Source organism: Drosophila santomea, chromosome X, assembly GCF_016746245.2.
Source record: "Drosophila santomea strain STO CAGO 1482 chromosome X, Prin_Dsan_1.1, whole genome shotgun sequence".
In the NCBI taxonomy this organism is placed as follows: Eukaryota; Metazoa; Arthropoda; class Insecta; order Diptera; family Drosophilidae; genus Drosophila; species Drosophila santomea.
Genome location: NC_053021.2, coordinates 13,425,378 through 13,446,027, shown reverse-complemented (window position 1 = coordinate 13,446,027; position 20,650 = coordinate 13,425,378). Strand labels below are relative to the sequence as shown.

The following is a 20,650-nucleotide window of genomic DNA, read 5'->3' as shown; positions in this document are numbered from 1 at the left end:
GGAATTTTACGAGGTTACGCGGTCTGCGACCGCCAGTCGCCGACATTTGCCGGGCAGGTGTCAAGCTGCCTTAGTGTCCTGTGTCCTATGTCCTGTGCCCTGAATTCCAGGTAACCCGTCCCCAGTTCATTCCTCGTCCTTGGTATTTGCTCCTCGGCCCGCTGGCCAAAACCACTGGAGACGTTTTTATGAAGCCTCCCTGTGGTCGACTGTCTATCTGTTGGTTTGTCTGTCTGTCTGTCTGTCTATTCCAAAGCCATTTGCCTGGCTGCCGTCTCTCCTCCTTCTTTGTTGCTCGCTGTGTTTTGTGACCATAAAACGTGAGAAATTCCATGCCAGTATTCCAAAAAGGAATTATGACCGTATTCCGGTTTATGACCACTAAACCGGGCTCAGAGACACCAAAAAAGGAGCGCCAGGTGAGCAATTTGTAAATGTGTAAATGAGATAGTCACTGGGGAATGGGAATGGGAATGGGAAATGCTAAATGGGAGATGGGAAATGGCAGATGGAAAATGGAGGATGGGTTGAGATAAGAAGCTTTTGGGCCACTGGCACATCCTTTAATGGCAACACACATATCTGCCTGATATATGTCCTGCTGCGACTCCGAACACTTGCCACAGATTTATAAACCAATTAGCCAAAGGCCAGACGCCCAGACGGCCGAGAAACTTTCATTTGTGTGTGCTTTAAATTGGATCACGTGTGGGTTGCAAAAGGATCTCAAGGAGCTGCCAGCCAAATTTGCGGTGCCCATAAAAGGGACGTCAAAGATTTGCTTCCAAATGCGAAATTGAAATCTTGTTAGCCAACGAATGTGGTAATGTTGTAGACGAAATGGCTTCGCTGTGAACATAAAACTAGTAAGCTTGAGATATACAATATCAAAGGTAATGTGCTAGCTGGAATGATCAACACAATGCTTTGAAATTTAAACTAGCATGTTTTGCAGTACAACAAACTAAATGGTTTATTTTGAAGCAACAAGTCTGATTGAAGACTAATTATAACTATGAAATATATTATCCGTACAGACCTGAAATCCATCGTATGTCCAGCTGCCGAACTTCATGACGCAGGTCTGCTCGTCGAAGGGAAAGTACTCCACGTCGATTTCGCAGGAGCTCTTGTAAATCGCCGGCGGTCGCCACTCGACGCGTCCTGTGTAATTCAGCGTGGCCTTGGTGGCCAGCGTCACCTCGAAGTTGCCGTCGGCGCTGGAATATATAATACATAATCAGGATATCAGGATATATCAGGATATTTCAGGATATATGAGGATATTTCAGGATATATCAGGATATATCAGGATATATCAGGATATATGAGGATATTTCAGGATATATCAGGATATAGACACACTAACTACTAAGCTTAGTGAGCGAATGAATCAGGAGGAGTCCATTTGCTTTGATAGAAACATAATTCAAAGGTAAATACTATAAAATATTAAACATGCACACTTATTATATGAAAGTGAATGTGAATATCTAAAGTGAGTGAACTCACTTGTTGTAGAGGACGATGTCCGGACGCCAGATGTGATCGGAGGGCACGTGGAGCATCTCGACGCCGCCGTACTCCTTGGGCTCCCACTTGAGCTTGTAGTCGTACCAGGACTGCTCCACCCACAGGTTGGTGGTCATGATCTGGTTCTTCAGATTGACATCGATCAGTTGCGATAGCTTCAGCTTGATGCGAACGGTGAGGGCGTCCGTCACATTGACCACCGGTCGTACCAGTTTGTTGTAGTTGCTCAGCAAATCGTCGTACAATCGTTTCGCATCCGGATTCGCTGTGCTGCCTGCGAATAAAAATGTGGAGTAGGGTTTTTTTTAGTCGTTGTCGATGGATAAGTGGTGCCCAAGTGGGTCAAAGGAGCTGGTGCGTATGTATGTATATGGTGTGTGGTTCCGGGCTAGAAACTTTTGCGATTCGAACTCAAATCACCCAGGGCTATTCAGACTATTATAGTTTAGTAAACATTCTCGATTTCCACACCTATTGTGTGTGATGTACAGAAATTCAAACAGCATCGATTGAATATACAATATTACTATGTATATATACGGCCAACGTGTCGTATGCGTAATATTTGTGGTTCTAAGAGTTCTTTGTGCCTGTGCTAGTAATTTAATCGCATTTTTTGCTGCTTTTTCTAATCACCTATGCGATACATCTACATCTTACATCTAGAAAATTTGGCGAGTAAAACGCGCCGAAATTCCGCGAGATCAATCGCCAGTTAAGTGGAGTCCTGCGTCTAAATTGATTAAGGGAGCGATGGGGGCAGCTGCCTACATCCTGGGCACGTCTGTGGCGTAAATGTGCGAGAATTGCAGGTGCCCCTTAATGATGCAGGAAATGAGTTAATGCGCCGTCAATGCCAGCGACACCAGCAACAACAGCAACAACGGCAACAACGAGGCACCACCAGCAAAGAGCAAACGGGCAAAACGCTGCCAGGACAACAGGACAACGGGACAACAGGATGTGGGTCAGAGGTCGGGAGGGACTCGCCGAGCGACAGCATTCAGCGAGGCGGGTGGCCAATGGCTCAGTCAAGCGTTGGCCTCCATTGTTGCCGCTCCTCCGCTGCGCTCCACTAACTCCAGTCACTGCACTGGGAAAAAAAAGCGACAGCAGTGCAGATGATTGTGTTGAAATCAGGCATTAACTCAACTGCAGCACAAGTTTTGCGACACTTCACATATCATGAGTATAATAAGCTACCCCCCAACTTCGCGCAGTGTAGCTTGACATGCAAAGCAAGGAGCGAGCAGCATAGCCTGATTGGCATCCTCGCCTGGGGGCGACAGCCATCCGCCCGCGGGGTTGGTTGGCTTAGTCTGGCTGGGATCGGCAGCAGTCTGCAGCTGATTTGGAAACGCAATGAATGGGAGAAGGCCGGAGATGGAAATGGATATATACATACATGCATATATACCAGTGTGGATGGTCGATGGGGGGAGCATAGGAGGAATAGAACGAGATAGGGCAGCTGTAAAATGTCGCCAATGTCATTATGCGAGGCTTGCGCTAATCAGCTTATCATTACTATATAACATGGGGCATAAAAATGCCTGTCTCTGGTGGCTCTAAGCGCATTAAAATAGTTGCCGTCTATGCGGATTGAAATGGAGATGTTGTGCCAAAGTCGCAGACAAAGCGAAAATAAATCAATTAAAAGATTTCCCATCCACATCATTCACATACATTATCCTCGCTCTGCATGATGTTTTGCACCCATACACTACACTACATACATTCTATTCGCTTTTTTTTTGTTTTCTGGGACAACCAAAGCCAAGGGCTCGAACGGAAAGCTAATTAGCTGAGCGACCCAGCCAGATTAGCCGGTCACAATGGTCAATAGGGGGCGGAGGGCGGAGGGCGTGGCTATCGGCGTATATCATTAATTTAATGTCCCGCACATTAATTGACTTTGTCGATGGGATGGGCGATGGGCGGGGCAGCTGCACAATGACCATAATGCGAGCATATATAATGCTGAACTCGCATGTCTCCCGGGAATTTTTGTGGGATGAGGAGAAGAATGGAGGGAAATCGGCATCGGAATCGGAATCGAACAATGTTAATGGCATAAAGCTAATCCCGAATTGTTATGCTGCCAGGGAGGCATCAATGTGGCCGTTTTTGGGCTTTTGGTGCTTCTAATTTCGCTCGCCTGACAAACAAACAAATAAATATAAATTATCAATTTCATCTGCGTTGCCTTTATTGAACCACAGCTAATGCGACCCTATAATGGCAAAATAATGCAGTCGCAGTGCACAAGTCAAGCAAAAGATAACTTTGCCGAATTTATTATTGTACTAAATTGTTAAACAGTTTTAGAGTTTTAAGTGTATGCAGAAGTAATCCTCTCCCTTTAATATATACTATAAAAATTACCCTTAATCGTAGCCTGTTTTATCAGTGAGAAAAGCTTTGCTAGAGCGGAATAGCAGAGCATCGCTAGGTCAGCTGGCATTGACCTATTCCACTTTGGAACAACCAGATCCAGTGGCATTAGCATCTGGTGTACTCACTTTTGGCCACCTATTGCGGCTGGCCTAAACATCTCAAACGAGCCTTGAGGCCGTTAGACGACGTCAAGTAATTTGGACAGCACATGGCTGCTGGATTCTGGATGCCAACTACACTCATAAAAAGATATCAGCAACTTTTGCCAAATTTATCAAAGATTTTATCGACAGTATGACATTTAATCTTCTAATCACTCTTGCAACTCTGGAGCTCTTTAAATAAATATTTAAATATTTATATATTTATATATATATATATATATCTATTTATTTATATTTATTTATATTTATTTATTTATATTTATTTATATATTTATTTATATATATTTATTTATATATATTTATTTATATATTTATTTATATATATTTATTTATTTATATTTATTTATTTATATTTAAAATATTTATTTCTCCTCCTTAACAATGTTTCCGAAAGGGTTTCCAAGTTACTTTGCTAATTTTTTCGAGAGTGTACACTCAGCCATTTGGTTGGCAAGGTGTGAGACTTTTATGCGACACCGTGTGGGTGTGCGAGTGTGCCACACACACGCACACACACACACATAGATATTCGTGTATGGATTGTGGCTCGCGTGGGAAACGTTAAGTTAAACGGACCTTTGCGGCAATCGCTTTTGTTGGGCTCAACTTGGGCCTGTCATACGCGGCGTATGCTTTATATTGCCCAAACAGGCTGTTCTGCCTGTGTGGGTGTTAATCGACTGTCGCTCTTTGTGCGTGTGCGTGTGCATGTGTGTGTGCATGTGTGTGTGTGTATGACAATCACATTAAGGTAGCCAAAAAAGCACATTTTATGATTGCTTTGCGTGTTTTTATCCCCGCACCAGCACCGCACTTGTAAATGTGTTTATTGTCAAAAGCACACACTGAAATGAACACGCATAAACAAGTGTTCATGGCTACAAGTGCACTGGAAAAAAGTGCACTATATATTGAATATATATTTCATTCATAAGAAATCAAAAAAAGTAGAATTTAAATGCAAAACCCCATGATTTTATAATTTTAAACACATTTATACTACTATATACTTCTCTATACTACTATTTAATGTGTAACTTTTGAGTGGAAATGTTTCTGTCAGTGTGCAAAGTTTGTAAATAAACTCGTTTGGTATTTAGCCAGTGGTGTTTTGTGTCCGAAAATATAAAACTAAAGTTACTTGGTCTTTTGGCCTTTCGCTTGCAGTTAATTGATAAGGCCGGTGGCAATTAAATTTCCATTCGAATGGCTCGACTTCATTTCGAATACTATTTGCACTATTCGCCTTTTGGAATTCAAAACGGAGTATTAGCAGTGGGGTTTGGAATCGGGGCTTGGAATCGGAGTCTCTGGACTGACCTCGACTTCTAATTAAAGCACAGTGCTTGTTGGCTGCCGACCAAATGCAATTTTCCTGTACGAGTACTCGCCTTGCCCATTGTTTTTCGCACTTTCACCAGCAAAACACCAGCCCAACATTTTGCGACCGTGTTTCGGGCTGCTAAATAATTATTTCTAGTTTGCTCTGCTCTATTCAGTTGTTGTTTCAACGCCAACACACACACACACACACACACACATTTGGGGCTTTGCAAATGTGCCATGAACTTCTGATTAGTTTACTCCCGAAACCTTTTGTTCCTTCCCATTTCTGTGGCGACAATATTAATGAATAAGAGAGCACATGGACAGTGCGTTTCGCAGCTGTAAGTCGTTGAGCTGTGGACAAATCCCTAAATGAGTTGACCAACTAATTTGGGATTGCTGCAAATTCCTTGTAAATTGCCCTCAACCAAAAGGGCATAGAAATTATATATACATTCGAACCTAATTAATAATTCATAAATATAATTGATGTGACATTTTCATTAGCGAAAAGGTAAATGCGAGTATCATAGTTTCTGTTCGTCGAGCAGTTAAATCTGCGAAACTTGAGACGACACAGTGGTTTTTATACAGCAGCATAAATTTAACAGGAAAATGCATTTTCCAGTGGGCATTTCCTTTCGCTGTTCATTCATTCACAATAATTGCGTGTAAATTTGCAGCGCTCAACCAAAACCAACTTCAACAAAGAATAAGCGAATAACCCAAGCAGCGTTTTCATGATAATTTCAGCTCTTTCTTGGGCTATTGAAGCCGCCCTGCTTTCCGCTTTTCCACCACGCCCCTTTCGTTTTTCCTTTACTTTCCCAACCCTCCCCCCCCCCAAGCCACCAAAACCCCTCGTCTTTGCCTTCGGCCTTGTCTGCCAATGCCAAACGTTTTGTTGTTTAGTTCCATTGGAATTTATGGCGTTGTTTACACAAAAATTGCATTCGCCTTTTGCAGTTGAGTAAGCAAAAGAAAAAAAGGAAAAGAAAAAGAAAAATACAAAAAATAGTGGAAATAGAAAAAGGGAGCTGCAAAAAGGCGAGGCGAAGTTGAAAAAGAATTGGAGGAAAAGCGGAAAAACAGGTGAACATTGTGGGTGGCATTGCAGCTGCTCGAACGGAGTTTTCCTGCGGAATATATAAATATATTTGAGTTAAATTCTCTGCGGCATATCGAGGAAACTTTCCCCCATGAACCCATGACAGCCACTTGCGAAATTCCCCAGCTATCAGAGGCTTCTGTATCCCTTGCCACGCCCCTTCTGGCAGTGGCTAATTAAGGGCGTCGGTTAAGCTGGATAATTAGAGAGATAGAGAGAGCAGCAGGCCAACGCGGCGTATACGTAATGCAGTTTCTCAACTACTTTGTAAAACTATATCTGCTTCTTGTTTAAGTACCTAAATATATTAAATTAAGTTTACTAATGCCTAAATATAAATATATATTACTTTATTTATCACTTCTCAACGCACGACACATCAAAATGAATTTGATGATGAATTTCACTTTAAGTACGACATTTTATTGTTTCTGCCAGTTTTGCTTTGTTTCAACTTTGCAAAAATGATAAACTGGGTTGATTCACGTTCGATCTGATCGTGTTTTTCGGATGGTTGGACATTGCGGGAAAATCGGGAAAAAAAAAGAAGAGAGCAGTCCGACTTTTGGGGCAACTGCAAAGTGCAACTGCAGTCGAGGGCCAACGGGGCGTATGAATAATAAAACATTCGCTTGCAGAAACAACAGAAACGACAGAAACGGCGGTTTGCAGAGGGTTAAGGGTCGCAGCCAAACAATGTGAATGAGCAATGTGGGAATTTCGAATGTGGGTGACAAACTGGCCGCGTTTTGTTAACCCTCAATCGCCACCCCCCCCTCTTAGCCCACCCTTTTTGGCCAGAGGCATTTGCAGGTGGCACGCACATTGGGCAACACGAACACGTTCCACATATTCCACCAATAAAGCCGGGCAACAAAAAAATGGCCAAAAGAATGAAACAAATTGCAGATGAAAATACGCAGGAAAAACGGGAAAAGCGAAACGGACAGCCACTGTGTAAATATAATATGAATAATTTTGTTAGTCGTGCCCCCTTTTTTTCTTGGCCATACTTTTTTATTTGAAGCCAGAGCAAGTGACCCACGAAGATGCCACAGCATAAAACGGTTTAAGAAAAAAACGAAAAAAAAAAACTAAATGAAAGTGCTGACCAAGCCACATGTGTGTGCTTTTTCGTATTCCAGAAGGCTCCTTCGTTTGGCTGCGCATACAAAGCCAAGTAGAAAAAAATGGTTATATTTAAATTCAAGCACAGAGCTTAATTAAAATATTTGCTTAAGGAAGGCATTTTTTCAGTCATGCCATTTTAAAATGTTTCAATTTTGGCTTTAAGATGCAAATGAAAAAAAGAAGCATAGATGTTAATTTTTTTTGCAACGAATTTATTCATTTCCAGTGGACGCATGGATTGCTTGCACCCATTTTTCCGAGGGCTTTAGCCACTCACTTTTCCATTGCCCCACTGCACTTGCCTGCATTTCGTGTGGAATTTGGGGCATCCTGTTTGATATATTCTCGGTGATATGACCAATTACATGGCCATCAAATGCAAACGAATGCAATCATTCACTAACTGACACCCAGTTGCCAGTTGCCAGTTGCCCCACCAACTCCGCACTTTTCCACTCTCCCGCTCTCGCACTCCCTCACTTTCCACGCCATTTTCCAAGCTTTTCCTTCGCCAGTCATCGTCATATCCTTGCTGGTCCTGTCAGGGGCGTAAACGCTGCGTCCGAAGCTTAAATGGCAATATTTTTGCCAAGTGTCAGGCGATGCCCATCAACTAGCCCCCCCCCACACACACACACACACACACACGTAATACACGTAATACACCCACACACACACAAACACGCAATACATGCAACCATTTGGAAATACCGAATTTCATTCGTTTTGTAGGTGTTGCAACCTGATGAATTGAGCGTAGAGCACGTGCATGATCCCCATCATCATTTTTTATGGCCATGCGTCAAAAAACGAACAGGAATTACCAGTAGCCCCCAACACCCCAGCCTTTAATACCATCTGGCAGTGGCAATGTGTCAAAACGAATCGGGTCTACGAATCACCCTACGATGGCCAAAATGCCGAAAAAAAAACCGAAATAAAAAACGAAACCAAACCAAAAAAAAAAACGATCCAAAGTAGTCGGAGTTGCGGGGGCAGATCGGATTTCGGTGTAAGGAACTTTGGAAAGCGGCGGAAGGCGGAAGCAGGAAGTAGGAAATGTCGCCGACACGCACACTCGAAACGGAAAGAGGGAAAAGCGGGAAAAGCGGGAAAAGCGGGAAAATGGGAAAACTGGAGTCGTGGGCACTGCTAACGCATTTCTAACGAGCGAAGCCAGCAACAGCTACTTAAATGGCATACGCTTTTCGGGTAAATCATAATATATTTAATTACTTCCAGTTGGCTAATGGTAAATACAACTATTTACAAACTCTGAAAAATTCTTTTAAATATATATTTAAATTTTAAATCTTTTTTTTTAGGAGCAAAGGAAGCAAGAGTATTCGAGAGCTGTAAACCGCTGCTCTTTGGCCTTATAGAAATCGGTGGCAGTTGGCCACGCCCCGTTTGTTTTGCCCCTCCAGGAACAGCGAGTGTTTCTCAATGTGTGTGCAAGTGTGTGAGTGTGTGGCATCATTGACACGCGAAGAGCATGAAACATTTTTGGCATTTATGTGTGCTAACCCAACCTTTGACCCACCTCCACTTTCGCTTTCACATTTCTGGCTCAGTTGGCTGGAAGGCAAACGAAAGCTGATTACTTTGGCACAATGGAATGCCATAGCAGCCACACAGGACGAAGGACCTCAAATGGGTTACAATATTAATGTTTAAGAAATGAGAATCTTTGTAAGGATTTGCTGTATTAGAGCCATACTCTTTCCGTTAACAACACTAATGTCTCAAGAGCTTTATATATCTATATAAAATGCACAGTTTGCGGAATTAGCTGTATTATCCTTACAGTTTTATACGAAATTATACCCATTTTCTGTTTTGTTTGGAAGCCATATTGGTTGTAAAAACTTTCGCTTCACTTGGCTTGTACTAAGCTGTGATAATATTTTCGAGGTTAGTTTTTAATGAGGTCTCATTTGCCCCCGGGCTTCGCAAACTGGCTTCACTCCCTGTGATGTAATAATCCGATTGCATCCACTTCGAAACGGAGGGCAACTTTGGGGAAAAGGCGGTTGCATGTGTTATGTCGAAAGTTTTACAGAGCTCATTTGGATTCACTGGGGATTACAAGTGCGAACAGCCATATAAATAATGAAAAAGATGTACCAACTACTCGAAGCACACATAATTTAGTGATTTGCTTATGGCTAAGAAATAGAAAACCCATATTTTGCAAGCACTTTGAGAGAATATAATCAAAAGTTTTGTGCAACTGCATGCCAAATTGATATAAAAAAGTCATTTGCTCGCTAACATATACATATCCCCCTGATCCCATCTGTACAAGCTGCATGTGGTGTGTGTGTGTGTTTCGAGTGTGTTCCAAGCAAATGGCAGCGTAATCAAGTCGAGTTGCTTTCGCTGACAAGATAACACACACACACACACGCACACACACTAACGCACAAGCGCAGTTCTGAAACGGAAACGGAAGTGCAGCCATTGACAGCGGCAGCGACAGCGCTAAAAAGATGGCGATGATGATGACGCGATATTTGTGCGTATGCGTGTCTGTGTGCGTGTGTGTGCGTGTGTCTGTGTGTGTGTGTGCGTGAGTGTGCGTGTGTGTGCTATAAATCTAATATCGCTTAATGTTGAAAGAAAGCTTTGCGCTGGAGCCCGCTTTTCCCGGCTTTTCGTCGACTTTTCCCCCCGTTTTTTTTTCCTCCATCTCCTCCTCCTCTTTCCGTACACTCACACACACACATGTCAATGTCAACACAGCGTTTGGGGGGAGGGGGATGGGAAAAGCAAAGGAAAATCCCTCTCAAAGAGCGTCGTTTTCGTGGGTGGCAGATTGGCAACGCTCGATTGGCAATAAATTGAAATACGCGACCATAAAATCACTTAATTGCGAATTCGTGTCTCGCCATCCCTTTTCCTCGCCCTCAGCCCGTCTCTCTTTTGCCAATTCACGTGCCCCACATTTGAGGCGCCACTGATGCACTACAAAAAATATTTAATACTTTTTGGCGAGGCACCCCAAAGCTGCTTCGTTTATTAAAAATATTACTCTCACTTTCGTAAATTCATGATTATTTATGTACTTAGAGAAATTAAGGTGTATGATGCTATGATTTTTTGCCAGTGTTTTTAAGGATGTAATTGCATTGCGGCAGCAACTGCTAATGGCGAACGCATCCAGCTTTTCACTTTTCACTCGTCGCCTTTTCTGGCTGGTTGGTCAGGAGTTCAGCAGTTCAGCAGTTCAGGAGTTCAGCTGAGTGTTTCAGGGGTTCGGGGGGTCATTCATTTACTGGTGGCTCTCTCACTTTCGCTGCCATTCGCGGATGCCGCTGCCGTTACGGTTACTTGATGATTATGGCAAATTGATTTGTTTGCCGCGCACTTTGTGGCTTTTAAATGACGCCACACACAAACACAAACATAAGCACGCACACACACAACCACAACTCACGAACAGGTTGTATAAGCGGAAGACAAATGAGCAATTGGCGGTTGGCAATCAAACGGCAAACGGGACAAAGGGAACGTCAAGTTAAGATTGAGATTGGTTGGGTGTTAAATGTGATCGGTGACAAGAAATGGCAATTGATTGAATTGGCGCTATAGAAATCAAAGGAGTTAGGAATAACTGAAGAAAATTGGAAAAAGAAAGAAGATACTTTGCCATAAAGAATGTGCAAAAATTTTATGGAACCCATATAGTTGCACTTTCTATAGCATCCAATCTTCATCAGCATATATGAACTATATATATGTAACCCGCATTTTCGTGTCATTAAATGCTGCAACCATAATCTCCAATACAAACAAAGACTGGCTGCTGCAGCACTTTAGGAATGTCCCAACTACTGGCATTTTCTGCTGACATTGGTATAATACAAAATACAGTACAGAAAAAAAAAAAAAAACACAAAAAAAATGTAGGAAATGTTGTAATAACATTCAGACTCTGGGGAGATGGGGGTATGTGTGAATGTACGAGCTTGAAAGCCGTAAAATGCAATGCGTCACAGGACTGAAGATTGAACTGCAAGCTACACTGACACAGATACAGATAAAGATACAGGAACAGATACGAGTACGAGTACAGATACAGATACAGCTCTCAAGTGCAGCTGGTAACAAATTTGCACAGAACTCGGTGGGAAGGGAAGGGAATGAGGGGTTGTTGCAAAAAGTTCGCGCTTTGATAAACAAATACAAATGGCGGAAGGTAAAGTCCGTAACCCGTCGCAGAAACCGACAATCCACTAACATGCGCTCCGCAATCCCCCTTCACTCCCTCCCCTCCCCTCACCGCACCCCTTTCTTTTTTACTACTTAGCGCCGCCCCTGTCCCCTTTGTGACATTTTCACCCGCCTGCCCCTAAAAACACCCCCACCCCCATCCCCATTGCATTAAGCGTATGCAAAACCATCAACGTCATGGCCCAAACCTTATCTCTTGGCCTTCCCCGATCTCTGGCCAAAATGCAGGGAGAGAAACGAGTTTCTGGATATACATATTATATATATCAGACGTATCAGGAGCAAAGTATCTCAGTATCTGGCAGATGCGTTTGCAGCAAAAACTTTTGCACCGCAAAAAAAATTACAGCAGCAAAGTATCAATTCTAAACCGAATCTCTTTTTACGGAATTAAGGAAATTAATATTTTGGCAAATTTTGTAATTTTTTTTGTTTTTGCAAATAAAAATGGCAATGGATTGCAAATGAAATCACGAATTCATCAAAATATGACATTCCACTTTCGGTGCATTATTTACTAAGTTTTTGGTTTTTTTTTCAATCATCACATAGCACTGAAGCCTTGGGAATACGCTCAGTTTTTCTCTCTGTGTACCGACTGGCTTACTGGTAACTGGCAACTGGCAAATGGTTACTGGCAACTGGTTACTGCCACAGTTGCTTGGCTTACTGGGCACGCAGCGAACGACAAATGTAACTGTCACTTTATGCGCAGCCATTCATGTGTGGAAGTGGGTGGTGCTGCTCCGGGTGGGTGGTGCTGTGGGTGGGTGGGTGGGTGGGTGGTGCGGTTCGGATGCAAATTGTATCCGGATGTCACAACTTCTTGGGCCACACACTCGCACACATACGCCAGCATTGGGAAGACGTTTTTATTGCGTTATTCATATTTCATTTGCACCGGACCGAGCAGCTGAAGGAGCTAAAGAAGCTAAAAGGACCTAAAGTCCTGGGATGTGCGTTGCTGGGATCCTAAGTGCAGCGGTTAGTGGCTAATAAATCCTACCCTGCTAGTTTTCCTCGAGCAGCCACAAATCGCACCAATAATGTTGAACATACAAATGCAGTATTTATGACGCACTATTATCATTTCTGAGTGGCCAGCGAACTTGTGGATATGCCAGCCATATGAAGTGCTATTTCAAGCAATGTTGCCTTGATCACGCACTGATAAGCTTAAAGAATGCGGCAACTATAAACTTTGTTCATTAAAATGCGCCTCAAGTGAAACGTTCCATTAGCTAACGCCGATCGTTGAAAGTCGTTGCAAGGGATATATACACATATACATGTATAGAGTGTCAAAAACGCGCAGGATCCTTGGGCGAACCACTTAACTGAAACTGGAAACTGGCAACTGGCAACTGGAAGCTGACCAATGACCCCCAGAGTAGCAGTGGTAAAGTGGTAATCTAGCCCACCAGCCAACTGCCAGCAGGCAGCAGCCACACCGACCTCAAACCATTCGAAAGTGCCGACCATCACCCACAAGGAACCCAGCCAAGCCACCTTCCGGGCATCAGTGTAACCTCAGATCCTGGCTGGCCCACTAACATTGACACGGACACCTTGATGCGGCGGTGCTGCTGCTGCTGGTGCTGGATGATGGTGCTGCTGGGGAGGAAGGACTCGTGCTGCAGGACCTCCGGGCGTTTGGGCTTTGGTGGTCGGAGGAGTGCGGATAGTGGAAGGTGGAGAGTGGAAAGTGTGAGTGGCGTGCTTATGAGTTCATGAAATGCTCTTTGAATATGCATGAGGCCCTAAGGAGCGTTGAGTGCTGCTCCGCCGGCATCTCACCAGCTCAGCTCCTCGGTGCCAGAATTTGGCCTGCTTTTTGGCCTGGCGGTGATTTTGCCCACCGCCCGCGAATGTAGGCAACACTTTTTTGCACTCCACGTCGCCGGCACTGAGAGAAACAAGTGGATCTTTAGAGTCAGTGCGCAGAGTCATTTACATTTGAAACAAAGTTATCTCACAGAAGGAGGTACTATAATTTCTAGGAATTAATCAAGCAATAAATGCACTACTTAGATATCTTGACTTTACTAATCCAGATAATAGTTAATGCAGAATTTCTCCATGTGCCTGCATGGCAACACCCTCGTCGCTCGTCCGGCAAACGAAATGAGTTGAAATTAAATTAAAGTGGTAAACTTGGCCAGGGGAAATTATGGAATATATTTAAGCCAGCTGAAACTGTTGGCTGGGGGAACTAACCGAAAACCAAGCAATTCACTTTGCTCGCAAGTCGCTCACTTAGAGTGGCGAAAACTTCTGCGATGAGCTACAAATCCGTATGATATTATCAGGCACTGTATAAAGTAATCCCCGAGAATTCGGCGCCGGGTTGTTTAACAAAACTTTGGACAACTTTGAATTCATTCACTTGCCCGCCGCCGACTGGCATTTTGATGGCAGATGCGAGTGCAGCCGAAGTGAAGTCATCAAATTATGCAAAGGTTAATGCAACAAAAGGCAGCTGGGACAGGTTGAAGCAGTTGGAGCAGGTGGAGCAGGTGGAGCATGGGCGCCACCGCCAGCGATTCCCTAACGGATTACTCGAACATATATTCACACATATGCACAACAGATATATGAAATATGCATGACCCACCGACGCGGCGGAACATGGAGGAGAAGTTGAGAAACTCATAGGCAAGTGCAGTGCGTTTCGCAATGGTAATGTATCCATATTTCAAACTTAACTGTTGTAAATCGAAATTTGGCTTTCAAGAGGTGTAACATACTTAAACACTGACTTAGCTTAGAAAATTTTAAATGCTGGCACTTTAGGAAATGAAAACTCAGTTTGAATGCAGTTTTGTTCACTAGTTGTTTATCTTCAGCTCAGTTTACAATTTCACACGTGCATGAGTGCAATAAACACTTTATGTGCCTTGCACACTTATAGTGCCGTAACGCACTGTACACTCCGTTCTGCGATTGTCTAACGGTAAAGCTTTCTCAAATGTCGCTTGAAAGCAAATTGCATAAAATCAGCCTAAGAGCAAGCAACATGCATTTTTTATTTTGCTTTGTGGGTGGCTGACTATGTGTGTGTGTGTGTCTGTCTCTGTGTGTGTGTGTGTTTGGGCTACAGAAGGAATTGCGAATGGCGAAAAAGTAAGTAAATAAATAACCGAGAAGGAAACTCAAACTTGAAGATAAATGCAATTTTCAGCTGCAGCAGGAAGGACAACGGAGGCCAAAAAAAAAAAAAATAAAACTAAAAAACTTCAAAAAATGGAAAAATGGAGTACAAATGATGGGAGTAGAAAAAAGAAAGCTCTGCCATTTCCGCCAAAGTCAGTTGCGTTCCTTCTTATTCGCCTCGTTTTGCAGGTTTCCTATTTTGGCCCGTTTTACTATATACATATATATACATATACATATATATTATATTTTTTTTGGTTTGTTCCTTGCGGTTTGTTGTCATACTTCCTTGCCTTGCCTGGCGAAAATTCTTTTGTCGCAGCTTAAAAATTTTCAAGTGTCCTTCGCCTCATCCTGGCCATTTTTCACCACCCCCAGGCTCATTTGGCAAACTGGGCAACATTAATGTTGGCCGGGAAAAGTGAGGAAAAGCTAGGAAAAGTGAAGAAAAGTGCCGGGGCGAAACAGAAACAGAATCAGCAACTGCAACTGCAGCTGCAACTGAAACAGCGACAACAACTTCATTTATCAAAACACTCGCTGTCGTCCATTCCCACCATCCACCACCCACTCCACCAACTTCACCCACTTTACACCACCCACTACTCAGCACCACCCATCGGCCCTTCGAGTCAAAGAGCCAACTAGCCTAATTCCTGGCCAAATGGCACTTGGTCAGTGCCACGCCCACTTCTTACTTCTTGCTGTCTGCAGATTTCAAATAACCCAGTAATGTCTACAAATTAAATTATAGATTCATAAATAATGTGTCTACAAATTAAATTATATATATTCATAAATACAAAGCACCAGGCAGCATTTATATTTCATTTAATTTTTAATTTGATTTTATATATAAGCTTTTATATTTTCGTTAATTGTAACATTTATTGGTAGAAGTGTAAATCAGGCTGGAGTCGCAAAACGCAGCAATCCACATCGCATTCACCGTTTTATTCATTTACCATAATTCACCAACATAATCGAAAGCGATCGATGTAAATCGAATGACATCTCGTGCAGGCCAGTTCCCAATTAACTTTGTGTCGCAAAACAAACGATTGTGGGCCCCAAAATGATGCTCATTGTTTGTCGCTCGCTGGTAATCAGTCTCTGTAGCATTCTGTATTCTATGTAACATTCTATAGCCGATCCCTAATCCAATCTCGATTGGATATGATGGTGGTGTATCCACCATATCTACACATCCATCTACCCATCCCATCGTGTGATGCCCATCAACTTTGTTGGACCCAACCAAATGGGGTTAAGGCCTGCGACATCAATCACGTGCATTATCTATTAAATGAGCATTTCACTCCCACTCAGCACGCTACCCGCTACCCGAAAATCTCTAATCAAAAATTTGTCAACACTTTTCGTTTGCAACCATTTGGCCATTTCAGCCACCCCCCCCGCCCCCTCCCCCTTTGCATTCTCATTTGTGTAATTACATTTGGCGCATTTCGCAAAACAACAATTAGCGACGCATTCGCGGACGCGACTCGTTTACAGAATGCCATCAAAAACTTTCATGTTGCCGCGCAGCTAAGGAAACATCATCAATCATGCATTTGAAAAGTTTATTAAGGCCCACACACACACACACACACACATAGCTGATGGGTGATGGGATTTACGGGAATCGAAGGGGGTTCCAAGGGTGTTTCAAAGGGGATTTCGAGGTGCCGAGGTTACGGGCTTCTGGTTTCTGTTTTCCGTTTTCTGGCTGGCTGATGTCGATGCCAAAGTCGATGTTGCTGGCTGGTGGCAAAGGGCAAGTGTACTTACGAGCTGAAAACTTTTCAATGGCTTTTCTGCGCTGGCACAAGATGCAGTTGGAGCAGTGAAATCAGGGCTACAAACAGAACGGCAGGACAGCAAAGTCCAAAGTTGCACCAGAGATGTGCCACGCGATCGATAATGTTACAAGTTTCAGGTTTCGAAGGCATCAATCTTTCCACTTGCCAGTCAAACCGGGCTTTTTGGTCAAGAACCAAAGCTTAGCCCTGCAAAAGCCTATTAAATACCTTTGGGAATTGTGAATCCTATGAAGCATATTGCATATTTTTAGTCACAGCAAATCTGCTAATCGATCTGCATTTAAAATATAACAAAATAGGAAGCAAAATTTTTAAAAATAACAAAATATTCATGACATTTTTCAAAAGTTATTAGCCACTTTTAGGAACCTCAAAAAACATTACAAACTTTTCTGATCGCTTCTTAATGAATTAATTTTTCATGCTTAATAGCTTTTTTTGCAAAAATAATGACATAAATTTATTTAAGTTATCTGATTGCTATAATTAAATTCTTCGGTGTGCATAATATTAAACTTTTCATTTACTATATTAGCTAACGTATTATTTATCGATGCTGGAAAACTTCATGTTTGCCAGCAGCAAAAGGAAAGTGGAAAGTCGCCCAATATCGCTTAGCATGAATTAATCATGAGCCGAGGCCATAATCTCTGGAAAACTTTGCTGAGCCTCTTACCTTTGTCACAGTGGCTTTTCCACGATTTCCCGAAAGTCTATTTAAATTTTGACCCTGAAACTGTGATCGCATTTGAATGAGACAAGTAGGCAAGTCGGAAATTTCTACAGCAAAATGCAAATGGAGCTGTTTCCCTTCTTCTTTCAATGCATTTATGTAAAAAAAGAAAACTTATATATTTGTTCTTTCGGTTTTTGTACTTTCGCTTGACTTACAGCCCGAAAATGCAGTCGGCAATAATTTTGCCAGCACTTTCACTCAGTGCACTTTCACCGACCCGCTAATCCCCGTGCCCCCAAGCAAACCCGCTAATCTCCACCGATATTCCCGCAATATAAGTACGCGGCTGTTCATCAATTTTCAATAACAATGGGAGCCAAAGGGAAAATGCACAAGAGGGAGAATCGCTATCCAGACAATGGCAGCACGTGGCGAATTTACGATGCAAAATCTGCACAGAGAAATGGCAGAAAAAAAAAATGAAATGAAAAGACAGCAAAGGAAAGGAAAAGAAAAGAAGGAAAAAGGAATGAAGAGGAAAATGGGAAAGTCCCGAGTCCGCTGGCTGCAAGCAATTTCAATAAATCGCAAATGATATAAAGCGATTGAAGGGGAAGATGTGGCGAAAAGGATGGGTAATGCAATACTTTCAGTCAATAGACCGAGCGATAAACAAAGGATAAACGAGCGGAGAATAGAGTTCGATAATCGCCAACTGTTAAGCAAGCGTTGCAGTTTACCTTCAATCGCAGATTTGTTTATCGATAAAATCGAATTTCCTACAGAAGAATTTCTAGTGTTATTTCAATTAAATATACTTTTAAAATACATTTAAAAGGTGCATTTTGAGCACAGATGGATTGCAAGTGCCTCGTAATTATTAAAAACTATTTTACAAAATGATATGTATATCCTTGGATTCTGGGAATAAACTGGCGAACTATGGCGAGCTATGCAGGTGCGTTGAGTGGCGTGTGCGACACGGAGTTTTCACTGTTTGAGCAACCCTCTACACGCATCCTGTATATCCTTTGCTCCTCTGCTCCTGCGAAGCTGAATGGACGACCAATGTGGCAAGCACCCAAACACCAAAGGCTACCGCAGGCTTCCAAGCGTCTGTCTCTGCCCAGACTCCACTTGAGCTTATACACTGAGAAAATCGCTCTCTACTTATGCCAACAACTAAAGAGGCTTTAAATTATATTACCAAAGTTATTAAAGCCTCAAGGAAACATTTCGATCATTTTCCTTTGAAATCGTGCTATTTAACTGCACTCTCATTGGCATTCATTTCGCACAGTGCATGGTGCATGTGTCTGTGCCACTTTTTGTGTGTGTTAAGTCGCGCGTAGACGACGAGAACGACATTGCCATGGTGCGGTCATGAATCATGCCAAAAAATTGCAGTCACCGTCGAGGAGAGGCGAGGATGGTGACCCAAATACCCGCTCCCAATTTCACTCCCACTCCCACGTCGCCATCTCCCGGGAGCAAGTCCAACGATTCTGGGATTCTCGGATTGCGAGCCGTTGTGGCACGTCGATTGTGGTGGCCAGATACTAGGAAACTGGGAAACTGGGAAACTGGGAGACTGGATGGTGGTCGCCATCCACTTGAGGCAACCCAATGGCCCAGCTTCGCAGTATTGCAGTATCGCAGACGTCGAACGTGGGACAAACGATGGACGCCGTGGCCATGGAGACGATGCTCCTGTTTCCACTTTCCACTTCCACTTTTCCCGATGCTGCTGCAGTGAATTTGCCGCACTGGCTCAGCAAAAAGTGGGCGTTCTGCAGCTCACTCACTTACTGGGCGCACTGCGAGAAATGCCTCTGCATTTAGTGCATTTCAAATGTAAAATGAAAGAATTATATTCATTCGAACATACATACAACTGGGAGTTTGAACGTGCTACAGTCTCAGTAATAGTAATAAACCCTAGCTACTTTTCTCGCAGTGCAGAGTGACTCGAGCAGGGCGACGACACGCCCCATTTTTGCAAGTGCCATCGTCGCTGTAGTTGTTGCTGTTATTGCCGCTGCAGTTGTTGTAGTTGTAGCTGTCGTTGTAGTTGCTGTTGTTGTTGTCGTCAACGTTGTCGGTGGCACTTCACTTTTCTATATTAGCGCCACGTAAGTGCAGCCGCAGGGGCGTGGCAATTGCATTAGCGAAGGACGCGAAGGACACCGAGGGGCGATGGAGAGGGGTGGGGTGCGGTGTGGGGTGAGGTCCTGGGTGAGCGAAAGGATAATGGGCGTTGGAGGACATTAGTATCGCAGTAGATAAAGTGGTTGCAAGTGAAAAATTATACGAAGCTTTGCTGATAAGCGTCGGACAATGGTAATATTTCAATACACTTTGGAGTTAGCTATATTTTCAAATATTTTAAATAATATTCAAAGATATAAGCTTTGATTTACTGTAGTAATCAAGCATCTAATTGACTTATAAACTTCAATATGACGGGCACTTAACAAATATGCATTCCAATGTTTTATTGCCTCTTAAAGTGCAGAAATGAAATTGCACTTCTTCGTGCACATTACTTTTTGCAATAAATTGAAGTCATTTCTTTTGACGCCACATCTTGTGTATAAAAATCCCCATGGTCGCAAATAAACTCAAAGTGCAATTTATTGTACATCATTTGCGAAATTCTTTATAAAAACATGCAATGAATTTATCAACCCAATGAAGTATACCGTTCGAGGGCAATGCAACCACACACACACACAAGCACACACAGATGCACACAGCCATTTTATGTGTGTGTAATATATGCCGCAAAGTTATAGTTTGCCCTTTGACCCGTCGTTTGAAATAAGTAGTCGTGGAATAAGTTGCCGCCTGACGGGGCAGTGGAAGCTGTGGAAATGGGCTTGATGTCGTCTGTCGTTTGAGGCTAAAAGAAAAAGAGGGCGTTAGATGCACTCTCTTGGCCGAAGTTCTTCTGCACTGAGAGAAAAAGCATGTAAACTGTAAAGTGGATAAAGTAAAGCTCCTATAAGCATAAGATAAGGTTAAAATAGGAGTTTATTTTATGTAATTATATTTATCTGTATATCTGTATAAGAGAAGGTCATAAACATATTTAAGAAAGTCT

General features: G+C 42.8%; 1 protein-coding gene and 1 pseudogene across 1 annotated transcript in view; both read right to left on the bottom strand.

Annotated features, from left to right (window-relative positions):
- Positions 1 to 20,650, bottom strand: part of LOC120457117 (acetylcholine receptor subunit alpha-like) — a 55,073-nt gene that overhangs the window by 31,340 nt on the left and 3,083 nt on the right. Inside the window, exons 2-3 of the mRNA XM_039644334.1 lie at positions 1,513 to 1,807; positions 1,040 to 1,220 (exon numbers count right to left, since the gene is read on the bottom strand). Coding sequence (XP_039500268.1) covers positions 1,040 to 1,220; positions 1,513 to 1,807 — 476 coding nt within the window. The remainder of the gene's footprint in view (positions 1 to 1,039; positions 1,221 to 1,512; positions 1,808 to 20,650) is intronic.
- On the bottom strand, positions 18,929 to 19,244 carry LOC120457121 (annotated as a pseudogene).